The sequence below is a fragment of the Pempheris klunzingeri genome, chromosome 3, assembly GCF_042242105.1.
Source record: "Pempheris klunzingeri isolate RE-2024b chromosome 3, fPemKlu1.hap1, whole genome shotgun sequence".
In the NCBI taxonomy this organism is placed as follows: Eukaryota; Metazoa; Chordata; class Actinopteri; order Acropomatiformes; family Pempheridae; genus Pempheris; species Pempheris klunzingeri.
This window is the reverse complement of record NC_092014.1, coordinates 19,551,062-19,563,788: the sequence shown is the minus strand read 5'-3', so window position 1 is coordinate 19,563,788 and position 12,727 is coordinate 19,551,062. Positions and strand designations below refer to the sequence as shown.

Here is a 12,727-nt window from a genome sequence, read left to right as displayed (position 1 = left end):
CACTCTACTGTAACTATTTAGCATTTAATGCATCCTACTATAGATACTTAATGACTGGGACATAAAGGAGCAATTTCTGCCAAATATGCTGCCAAGTGCAATGTACTGTACCTGAAAAACACACTCGAGTTATTAACATTGGATATTTCTCTTTTGATGACACTGCAAAGCCATACAGGTGGAGGGGTGATAAAAACAAAAAAAATAAGTCTCTTTGAGCCTCCACACTCCACACAGTTTATACGCGTGACTTGGCGTAAAGAGTAATGGAGGTTTTACTTGTTCTACTGCCGCAAAGTCCTTTAGTTGAAAAAAACAACAACAATCTCTGGTGATCTTCGGCTGACATTTCCATCCACGGTGGCATTCGCACAACTTCGTCCATCAGTAGCTTTCAGCAGGTTTCAACCAATGGCAGTTACTGAATGTAGTCACATGGTCCATCGAGAGAGAGAGAGAGAGAGAGAGACAGAGAGAGAAAGAGAGAGCGAGATAGAAAGAGAGAGAGAGGAGTCCCTCCTATTGGGTGGCAGAAAGTCTGTAAATGTCGTACAGGCTTGTGAGCCACTGCTGAACGGCTGTGATGCACCGGTCTGAGTTTGCAGCGTTGCCCAGCTGGCATCCACGTGTGTGTTTTTTCTTCACCTTGATAACGAATAACTTATGCGTGTGTGTGTGTGCAGTCCTCTGCTGTGTATGTATGTGAGACAGATGAGATGTTTGTCCTCTCCTACAGTAAATCATGATACACGTGAGCACATTTCTGCTGACTTTCTGCTCTCTGATAATCAGTGTGAGGCGCTCCCTCTCAGATAGTAACGGGGCAGATGATAACTTTGTCCTCCAGCATGACACTGACGATAAGAAAGACGAAGTAAAGCAGGAACATGAGGAAGCCCAGAAACTTGCTCATTCTCCACTTGCAAGCTGCGATGGATATGATGACAAAGATGAGCATGAGGAAGAGGAGGACGATGGCGCAGAAGAGGCCGTTGCTGCTCACCTCTACCGGCTTGAAGTCATTGATGATGTTGTAGACGAGCCAGGGGAACGGCAGACTGCAGGGAGACGAGAGCAGAGAGGCTCAATTACGTTAGAGATGAACAGCACGTGCTCTCATCTAAAAAGGGTTATTACACTGGCCTGTTACTGTCTTATTGTTCACCGGACTCACCCCACAGTGATATCAAAGATGTTGGAGCCCACAGAGCTGGACACGGCCATGTCCCCGAGGCCTTTTCGTGCCACAATCACGCTGGTGATCAGGTCAGGGATTGAAGTACCAGCTGCTAATATGGTCAGACCCATTATCTCCTCTGTGATCCAGAAAGTTTCTCCAACCTGAAACAGGAATAATTTGCTTAGCGTTGCACCCTCTCCATTTAGAAACTTCTCGTTGGCTTATGACTGGTTTATCTTTCCGTTAATGGTGATATTTGTATTTTAGCCGGAAACAGAGAGAATAAGTGTGCACAACAGTAATTAACATGGATCACTCTGTTGTGATTTTCAAGATGTCCAGAAATTAACATAAGGAATCACACACACAGGACATCGTATCTGTAATGCACTAACACACCAGGAAGAGAGACCTTCTGCTTTTATGTTCCAGTGTGTTTAGTCCAGCAGCTTAAAAGGTATGAGAACACTGATGTAACGCGCTGAGACACGATAATGATTCATCACCCCATCTACCTATATATCATATGTAGGTAATTAGGTACATGGGTACATGGCCGATATATAGGTAATATAGGTACATGACCTTTATATCATATACGGGTAAATGTTTTTGCACACAGCACCCATGGGAACTAAAAAAAGCAGCTCCGCCTCAATGACCTTGCACACATGACCTCCTGTCTTTGCATTTGCAACGTTAAAATAGAGCGTTACATGTTGATCTGGCTGTGGATCAAGGCAGATTAACTGAGATTAGCTGCCGTGGTCACACATTCAACACCCTGACTGCTGCACTCGCATAAGAAAGGCCTCACAAATAGAGTAGATAAAGTACCTGGTGAGCCCACCACACCATCAGGTAGGAGAAGAAAGCAATCCAAGAGATGGAGCCGAGGAAAGTGATGGGGAAGAACCTTTCTGAGGTCTGAAAGACAACAATAAAAACAAACCAACAACCACTCAGTCAATCTGTGATCGAGGTTCAGCCAATAACCTGATAACCTTGTCATATCACACTTCGGGAAAAACTTCAATTTTTTCATGCACCAGTCAATTTTGGGCTATTTTGTTTCCATGACACCTCTTCCTCTTTCACACTGGTGGAAAGAAAGCATCCAAAATACACAGCTAGTTGTTTATTTTTTCAGATTTCTCCAGTTGAAATTATATCTTCAAGGGCCATTTTTTCAAATGATTTTTTTCACACTCTTTGAGACAATACTCTACACTTCAGTAGCACTTTTCAGTTTTCTATATTCTGAAGGTTTTTACAGAGGGTTTAGTTCATATATCATTCCTAGACTTATTCATGCAGCATTTCATTCCTAAAAACATGGCGAACGCTGTTTTTCTATGACTGTTGACAGTATTTTCTGATTTATGGAGTGAAGAAAAAAATTATATCCATAATTTCCCATAAACATTTGAGTCTAAAATTTGAACCTGGCTTTCTGAAAATGTTAATTTGCATAATTGATCATTCAAAGTTGCGATACAAAAAATACTTCTCTTAATTTAAGTAATCAACTGGACAAGTTTCATGGCGAAGCGTCGAACACAAAAAAGATGAGAACCCCTGTAACAAATGAACTAAACATACGCAATCAAGTTGGAGATCGTGCTTTAAAACACAAACACGTTCGGGTGTAACTCAGTTTTCACACATAAAACATGCTTTTCATTGAGTGTGTGTGTGCGTGTGTGTGTGTGTGTGTGTGTGTGTGTGCGCTGTCACCTCTCTCCTGACGTCGGGCAGTGTGAGCCACAGTGGAAGGACGATGGGCAGGATGAGGAGGTAGGTGAGCTGTTTCCTGGGGGTGTCGGGCCAGGCCAGGCTCAGAGGCTGGTCTTCATCCTCCTCTTCCTCACCACCCTGAGGAGGAGATCATTACTTAGCATCATTTCTACATGCTCGTCCGTGATGGTGATGTTTCGGTTTTACATCTGCAGAGAGAGGCTCTGTAAAAACTATATGATTTACAGACACGACAGCTATACCTCATCTCCTCCCGCAACACCATTCATGGGTGGTGTGACTTCCACTGCAACATTGGTACTGTTGGGGATGTTTTTATCAGCTTGGGGAAAGAATCAGAAGAGACGGGGTGTCAATAGATTTGATAGTTGTTCACAAGGACTGTATTGATTTGAAATGAAAAGTAGAAGTCTAATGACAGTAAGAGAGAAACTTAGTACAATTTGCTTTTCTTGGAGGTTGTGTCTGGGAGAGCGCTCCTATGTTGTGAAACAAAATATGCTTGTTAATTCTTCTTACAAGTGTAAATGAGTATCATGTTAGCCCTTTTGTGCCCCTTAATAATGAAGTGATCAAATTGTCCGTAGGCTGATAAGTTTCAGTTAAAAACTTGGCAAATTGTATCAAACATTAAGTAAATTCATCTACAACATGCTGACTAAAGAAATGAATGGATAAATAAATGAATAACCAAAATGTGCAGTTTGACAGTAGCAGTAAGTTGCTTTAGCTCACTTTGGATCATAAACTACCCCACTCATGTTTCATCAAAGGTATCAAAAATGTGTACTCCTGCAATCGTAACCTATAAGAACAGTTTCAAGCTACAAGTGGGGGAAGTGAAGTGATAACAGCCCGTTTCAACCACAAACATCTTCTCAGTAAAACACAATGATGACTTTAAGTGCTGTGTTAACTGGTCAACCATCAATAATCATAGTTCTTACATGATATGATGTATCTGCTGAGTTTTGAACAGTACAAATGGACTCTCACAGTATCACACATGGCAGTTACTCACCTACACCGTTGGCGCTGCTGGCCTCTTCTTTACACTTCTGCTTGGCCATTTTGTGAAGGATTGACGCCTTCTCTTTGAAACGTCCTAAAAGCAAATAAATGTAGTCAGTCCAGAACAGTGAACTGAAAGCTTGACATTGGTTTGCATGTGTATATGCTCTAACCCATGGAGGGGAACTAGGTGAACTGTAGGAAAGAGGTAAGGAAACGCTTACTGTACCTCAACCACACACGTTAATGTCCAAACACATAAACCTTAAACATTATCTTCACCAAAGCTGTGTAACTTATTAAAAGTTTAACTGTTTATTTCTATTTATTCCAGCATCTTTGCACCATTGTCTTCATAATTATTTTTCTACTTCTAAACTTTTGATACATATTTACGGCTGTACGTGGCAGTTTAAATGTTTGTACTTATGCTTACTTTGTCTAACTGTGTATCCTTGTTTCGCTGTTTGTCTGTTACTATGTAGGTACATGAGAGCAGCGGAAAAACCAGAGTGAATTTCCTCATGTGTGTGCACATACTTGGCGAACAAAGCTGACTCCCTCTTTTTTTCCTTTGGCTTACTGTACCTTCATCACTGAGGGGGTCCAGGGTGTGTATCATGAGCTGGAAGATGCTGTTTCTCATCAGTGAGTTGTGTAGAGAGGCACAGCTGCCTTCCCTCTGCAGCCTGGGTTTGGCCTATAAAAAACGCCAAAGTGTTTACATCAATGCAAGAAATTCTGATGTATATTTGGCATTATTCATCATCGTGTTCATTCATACATGAAACTCCTAAAAAAGAAACTTTCCTATAACAGTATCCTGTAAATACATACAGGGAAATAATCTGTTTTTTGATAAGAGAACCAGTAGCCAATCTCAAGTTTTATACAGAGAAGTTTACAAAATCAAGCTCACCGTCAGTTTGGTCTCATCATCTGCAGGTGTGTTTACCTTTAGGGAAAAACAGAGAAAGAAAGCAAACATGATATATATACGGTACAGATTTTCTCATATATACAGATACATGCAGGGTGTGAGCACAGCAACACAAACAGAAGCACTATATGTAATCACAATACATCATGGGCCTGCAGTAAATACTACATTATTTCATAATATCTAATATTGGTGGTGTTGTTACCACGATGGTGAGGTGGGGAAGGAATAACTGAAAGAATGTAATGATTATTAGAGCTAAATTACAATTCGGTGAACCATGAGGCCACGGTGAAGCTAATATTAGAATTGAAAATGTCGTCAAGCCGTGTTGACTCAGCAGGTTTTCAGTAATGAAAGCAGTCAAAACATACATGAGCTCCTAAAGCAATCATATAGATTTTATTTCATCTGTCCCACTAAGTGAAACCAGTTTTTTGAGCATGTCACTATGATATGAAGATGAAACGTGGAAAATTTTGTCATGGCTTCCCCCTGTAAGAAGAATCTTTACGGCTAATTTGATGTATCTATATAGCACTGTTGAAAGCACACACGCTGCCGGAGTGTGTGTTTTTCGGGAATTGTTCTATGCAGACACACACACACACACAGTAGAGGTTTTATGCATATCAATTTCCAAAGCAAACAAAAAGATCAACATTTCTTGATGAGCTGTCCTCATCCCTCCCAACAGATTGCTCAAGACAGGTTTGTTTAGTCTGAGTGGAGTCGTCCTTGTGTGCCTCATCTGTTTCCTGACTGAATGTGGAGGTAGCTCACACAAACAACTACATCACACAGCTGAGGTAACTACTCCTTTTCTCTTTATGCAGTTCCCACTTCCTGCTATACAGCACAAATGTCCTACAGAGACATCATCAGATGATCAGCACTGACAAACAGAGAGGTGGAGGGTTTTGTTGTTGACACGTTTTCATGATGGAGGCCCCAGAGTTAAGAGATAATCCCGTTAGCCTGCATCTGACAAGACACCTGCTGCTGTTATGGCAGCTAAAGCGGGGCTAAAGAACGGGTTTTCTTTTTGTTTTTAAAGGGGTCTCACGCCTGTAGACTTGTTACATGTCTGCCTAAGTGAGTGGGTGTTTGCTTCAGTTGTATGAGGACTCCCTCCCCCAGGCTGCAGTTCAGGGGATGTTCATTGTTGTTATCATTATGAAACAAAATTTGTAGGAATATATCTAACTCAAAGTCAATCACTGACAAATAAGAAGACGCTGTGGACACCTGTATGTGTTATCCATGGGACTGCTGAGTGGCGTGGCCTCTGATCTAATAGACCAGCTTAGCATTTGATCATGTTGGTTAGTTCTCACATGGCCCCCGAGAGACACTCGATGACACAAAACTCTCATAACCTGCCGAAGAATCCGCTGAGACTGAAACTGGATTTTAATGATCGTCCTTCATGTGAAAACCCAGTTTAGGCGATTTTCATGTTTTCACCTGAGAGACACCCTCAACCACCCAAACATATAAAAACCCTTTAAAACCCTTTGCAACAACATAACAAAGAAGGGGACTGTTTGGACATACACTTACACTACAGTTAGTGGCCTTTTCTTTCTTCATAGTAAACTTCGATAATCTTTGTCACCCTTGCCCTTATTTCACTCAGCTCTCACCGCCGCTCTGATGCATTTGCGCGAGTCTGTAGATCCTCTACTGAAGCTGCCACCTCTCCTCAGGTCTCAAATCAATTCCAGCCAGTTCAGTCATTTAAACCCAAACACCAGGGAAGCCTCCAAAGCACAACTTTCCATTTGCCATTTGTTCCGAGAAAAAAAATCAAACAAAGTAAAAATACAGATTAACTGTAACTGCTAAATTAACAAAGAAGTGTTACTTTGCTAGGAATGTTTTATCTATTTTGATGGAGACGTCAGATTTATTATTGGATAATCTACAGAAGTAATCTACAGAAAGATGAGAGTGCTTTTCCACTACACTCCTCACATCTACTGTGCATACAAATTGCTTCCCATATGAAGGCAAATGTTGTCATTCACATCTTATTATTGTCTGAGTTCAATGCTTGTTTTAATTCATAAGCTCATTAGTGAACATTTCTTTTCATTGACTGATAATGTGAGGCAGCTCGAGAGCTTGAGGTGCATGTGTTAAAAACAGTTGTGATATTGAATGTTCAAGAGTTCCTTTTGTTTTTGTTTAATAGCACAGCTGAACACACTTAACAGCTGTAAATCCTGAAGCATAATTTAAAATGTAAAACTATGATAAATAATACTTAAGCATCAGAGTTTGTCTTGGAAAGTAAAGAGTTATTACAAGCAGATCCTGGCTTGTAATAGAAGAAGAACAACAAGAGGGCTTCACTAAACGATTCTGTCACTTTGACTGAGCTGCTGTTCCACTTCAGTTGTCTCATCCCTGATCCAGACGCTACAGACTCAAGAACTCGCAAATCCTAAAATCCTGAAGATTTACTCCAAACTTTCCTCATCACTGTCACCACTGAGATAGTCAGATAACCTCCCCCCCCCCCCCCCCCCCCCCCTCTCTCTCTCTCTCTCTCTCTCTCTCTCTCTCTCTCTCTCTTTCTCTCTCTCTCTCTCCAGTGTCCACCTGACTGTCCGAGCTGTGGGACTTAGCCAGGATTAATCGTCAGAGATCACCACTTTTAGACTGGTGATTTTCAAGCCTGCGTGTGAAGTCCTGCAGCAACCTTCACAGGTCACCATGCTGTCAAACAAGTCTCCTTCCCTCGCATCCTTTTTTCTTCTACAGCTACGCAGCTGCCCTTATAAAGTGAGAATGGAGCTTTGCTCCACAGGGCCTGTAGGTGCGTGTCTTTTACTGAACACCTGCAGCTTTTTTCAGACAGATGATTCAGATCATGATCACAATGATCTAAAATCACATAGTCGGACCTGCTGCGGAGCTGAAGCAAACAGATGCAAGTTTAAAATGAGTCAAACTTTGAGCTGACCCCAGAACAGATCCAACTATACTGTATGAAGAGTCACTATGTATCTGCACTCTAGATGATGAATATTATAGCCTTTCACTTATGGGCAGCAGAAGAGCTATAATAAGTGACATGTGACAAGTAATAACCATTGACAAATATATACACATATAAAAAAGCCAAGAAATCTCCAGTTTGATAGTTTATGTGGCTGCAGATGCACAACATTGATGAATTGTGACCCTGGTCTGATTTTTATGATTCCCAAGGAGAATTTTAATATTTCCTTGCAGCTCTGCAGAGGTGGAGAGACACTGTGCTGGGCTGTATGTTTGCTGTCGTCACTGCAGGTAAGCAGTTGATAAGGGGATCAGGGAGGATTGTCGTCTTTAGTTCCATCACCAAACCACCACATCTTCTCTCTCTCCCTCTCTACATAGACACTGCAGGCACTGTAAGCACTGTGCAAAACCACCTGAAACACTCCCAGCTATGCACCAAATAGAAACCTCACCATCTTATGAGCACGACTGCAGGCTGAGGAAGAAGCATTCAGTATTTTCCCTCAGTGATCTACTGATTCCTGCTCCCTCAAGGAGAATCTGACTATTATTAGCGACTCTAATGGGATTGGAGAGCATTAACCTGGGGGATTATTGAGCAGCTACCGACATATGAGGGCAAGGCAGTTGGACATCAAGTGCCGGACGACTGAAAGAGAAAAGCTGTTCTTGGGTTGAGGTGCGGCAGCCTGAAGAACAGCTGATTCCAAGAAGGGCACAAATGTCAACCAGAGATTCTGCAACAACACTGATGCTCATGGAGGTTGATGGGCACCCAAATGTACTCTATCTGCTCACTGGTTTAAAATTCAAAGACACATGAAATATGTAAAAGTGGATCTATTACAAAATGTGCTACACAGTTTAGATGATGCAACTGAAGTCTGGGGAAAAAATCTCTCAAAAATACTAAATTACCAATCCATGATTAGAAAAATAGAAAAGAACATGAGGAGGTAAAACAAAATAGATTTATTTTTATGTAGAAGTGATTGCTACGCATATGACATAGCTCGTTCTTCTGTAACAACCCCAAAATAAAAGCCAGTCATGCTTCTCGGGAGCATTTTTTTTTCCTGTTTACAATTACCTAAGCATTTAAGGGGAGGAGCTGATACGACTATAGCGGAGGTGATCATGAGCTCATGTGTTTTCTAAAACGTCTACTGGCCTGACTCACTACCATACAAAGAGTCGCCTCTTCTTCAGAGGTGTTTTCAAGCACTAATGTGTCTTAACAGTTATCTTAAAGACATTTTGAGCACAAGACCATTTATTGTAATGAAATAGACGTGCACAATCTAAAATGAATGTTTTCCTGAAAAACAAAAAAAGCTAAATCATCTGCAGCAGTGCAGTGAATACGCCCCTGAAGAACTGGTGATGGGTGATGTCATTCTAGGCCACAGTACGGTAGTTTTTTAATATTTGTCACCTGAGTGTTGTATGAGATTATAATATCAGAGAGCAACAGATCTGACTCAGTCTGCACACACAGACAGAACATACAGATGGAGACAAAGATGGAGAGACAAATAAGAAATCAAAATAGCTTGTTTGTGTATATGCGCCTCTGTGTGTTGAATCCTTGTATTCATGCAGCATTATTCTGTTATTTATGAACTCAGCAGCAAGAAGCACAATCAGCGCTCCAACTAACCTCAAAATAACACTTTCCTGTCGTCCTCTCACTTGAAGTGATTGGTTTAGTGATTGTGATGTGAAGTGATTGTGTGTTGTCATGAGGTCAACGTCCTGTGAGTGTGAATCACACTGTGCAAGGGCCTTTCTCAAAGAAAAACATCACACAGGTACACTGAAAAATAAACATGTCACACACTTTCCTAACATTGTGACCAGATGTATGGAGTCCTATGGGATCTGTGTGTAATCCATGTTAGGATGATTAACCACAGATGCTCTGAAATTATGAGCTGAAATAGAGGACAAACAGTACTCAAAGACCCTTAAGGGTCAAGAGACCACTTGTTCCCATGAGGTGAGGGAGGCTCGAGGAGGCTGACGAAGCTGAAGAGACACTACAAGGATTTCTGGACTAAGTGTGCAGTTTCTTCTGTTTTCACTTGTTGACTCATACAGGACGCTCTCAGATGTCCATTTCATAACATTCAGTGAATATACTAAGAGAAAACAGTATAATACAACCAGCGTGACTGAAACTTAGACTTAACAACTGACAACTGATTTTTAAGGTCCATTATAATGGAATTGGAACATGAAAAAGCCAAAAGCCAGTTAAGTGGCCAATATCAACCCCCTCCCTGAGTAAATTACCCCTTTATCACCGCAACATCAGTCAGAGTTTGTGGCGTTGTCTCGCATGACGTGCTGTACTTCCACAGCAACGGCAACCTAGTCGGCTACTTTTGCATACACCATTTTAATAAGCCATTTGTCATTATTAAGAGAATATCCTGATGTGTGATTATTGGTGTATGCTCTATGTACAATGGCCAATGCGCTGTTCTGTGGCTTATGGCTGACCAGGAAGGATTAGGTCTCTTAGTTCTGGATTACTTGGGAGAGAGAACGCCAAATAGGTAAAGGTGAGTAATAGGTAAGTTAAGTCAAAGTTGACTGAGTCTTTTCCCTTCCTGCCTGTCTTGTATCATGGACAAGGAGCTGACATTGTTTCATTGTATTTTCGGAGAAATAAACTGGTAGCGAGTCGGATATGACTTAAATGGTACTTATCAGTTTTGCTGTAAAATCAGCTGTTCCAGAGTGGAGAATAAAATATCTTTGGTGTAAGCTACATCAGTTTAAATGTAATTTAAAGTCCGTCGCTGACCCTCTTATCAATGCCACCCCGGGTTGGCCACTATTGGAGTCAAGTTCTGCCTATTAGGATACTTTGTAAAATGCCCAATAAGTGCCAATAATGCCAAATTAATGTTTATTCACCATCTGCTCTGCTCTGAAGTATTCTAACCTAAAAAGTCTCTGCATCTTAATCCAGCTGAGGTGGACCAGCTCTGTTACATCAGCCCTATTCTGAGAGTCTTGATGGATCTGAACTTGGTTACCCGTAGTGGTGACCGAAGATGAGCTCCTAGACTTAGTCAGCACGAAGAGGCCGCAGTCTGGTGCTGCATCTGGCACTGTCCGAGCTGCACAGGTGGCAGGTTAAGACAAATCTTTATATCCCTCAACAGTGGAATTCTGGAGGTTTTACCTGCCTGACAGGATGCAGCAAAAAGGTGCACTGCTCCTCTCAGGTTCATACTGTGATGTTATTCATTGTGAAATACAGATGCTTTAGATTTTAACGAACAGACACAGACAACAGACAAAAACTAGTCATATTTCCTTCCAGGAAATGTTATAACCCTATCTTTATCAGAAACTTGGGTCAAGAGTCACGAATGTTCACATAAAAGAATAATGTTCACTAAAAAGAATCCTAATTGCATATTTTCAAGACTCGCTTCATTTTTCTTGCTCTCCGGTAAGTTAGAAAATGTATATACTTAAAGAATCAGAAACTTGTGGGGTCAATCTCACCAAATGAGAACCTTGAGGTAAAAAATTGGATGAATGGATGAATATAAGAAAATAGCTGTTGCTCCCAAGATAGAGAGAAAGATTCCTGCTGCTGAGTGTTATGTTGTGAGAGTAAGGAAGGTATCAAAAGTAATGGATGGATGGATGGATGGATGGATGGATGGATGGATGGCGTGATAGATGGACGGAGTCAGACTCACCTTTGGTGCAGTCTCCAGCTCATCCACCTGGTTGCTGCCCAGTATGCGCTTGATGAAAACTTCTACAGTGGCATTGAACTTCATGAATGTCACGTACATGGTGTAGCACGACAGCAGGCCAATACTTTCCCCCAAAGTGATTTGATTATCGAGAAAGAAATAGATCAGCATGAGCAAGCCAACGATATAGAACGAAACATCTCTGAACAGAGGCCACCAGGTGAGGTTTAGCACCTCTTTGGAGAACAGGGCACACATCCCAATCACAAACAGGATGTTGAAGACAGCAGAGCCCACAATGGTACCGATACCCACGTTACTGTGGGAGACGAAGACTCCTATGACAGAGGTGAAGAGCTCCGGGGCCGAGCCACCAGCTGCCATGAAGGTGGCTCCTGCTACATCATCAGAGATCTCCAGCTTCTCTGTGATGACCGTGAGCGCAGGAACAAAGAACTCATCACAGACGATGGCTAAGGCTATAAACATGTACAACATGCCAAACATATGAAACAACACAAAGCCTTGGCGCCTCTCTTCCACGGTAAAGTAGTCCGTTGGGTAGTCCCCGTGATTCATCTCGGCGGGAGCAGATGATTTCATGGCCACCGGTGTGTCCTCTGGTGCTGCTGAGAGGTTGTGGTGCTGCAGAAGAGTTCTTTGGGGCACTGCTACGTCTGACGAGCCCTCAACATCCGATTCAAACTGCTTGGCCACCGTTGTGGCCAGCGACAAGGCACTCCATGAGCAGACTGTGCAGGCCACCGCCAGGCTGATGATGAATCCCAGAATCCTTCCAGGCCGCAGCTTTCTTCTGAAGCCCTGGTAGTGTTGCCTGGTGCAGCTGCTGTGAGTGCCCAGAAGGGGTGCAGAACTGGAGGAAGCCATGTTTTGACTTCTTATGGGTAGCATGAAATCCATGGTATTTGGCGCAGATTGTCAGGCAGAGTGGAAGTAACTGGGATCCCCCCCCAAAGCTGGGTTGATGGTGCTGGTGGCTACGAGGGTGGGGATTTCACAGGCCGCGATGGTTCACCGATTTGTTTGCATGCTGCTCCCCGGTCCAAACACAATGGAAGCCCTGCAGTCTGATCCCAGGAT

The 12,727-nt window shown here is 42.3% G+C and overlaps 1 protein-coding gene across 1 annotated transcript; it reads right to left on the bottom strand.

Moving 5' to 3' along the window:
- Positions 1-808: 808 nt before the first annotated feature.
- Positions 809-12,547, bottom strand: slc24a2 (solute carrier family 24 member 2). The gene is made up of 9 exons (XM_070827918.1): positions 11,627-12,547; positions 4,869-4,904; positions 4,538-4,649; positions 3,960-4,043; positions 3,181-3,260; positions 2,918-3,055; positions 2,018-2,107; positions 1,175-1,341; positions 809-1,058 (listed from the first exon to the last, which is right to left on the bottom strand). Exons 1-9 carry the CDS (start codon positions 12,545-12,547, stop codon positions 809-811), a joined length of 1,878 nt encoding a protein of 625 aa, XP_070684019.1.
- Positions 12,548-12,727: the final 180 nt, after the last annotated feature.

Bases quoted from the DNA above. Each gene is read 5' to 3' on its own strand.
- slc24a2 (XM_070827918.1), bottom strand. From the start codon at position 12,547: ATGGATTTCATGCTACCCATAAGAAGTCAAAACATGGCTTCCTCCAGT. The intron at 4,905-11,626 runs GTGAGTCTGACT...TTTTCCCTAAAG, and splicing joins AGCTGGAGACTGCACCAAAG to GTAAACACACCTGCAGATGA. The intron at 3,056-3,180 runs GTATAGCTGTCG...TCTCCTCCTCAG, and splicing joins GTGTTGCGGGAGGAGATGAG to GGTGGTGAGGAAGAGGAGGA.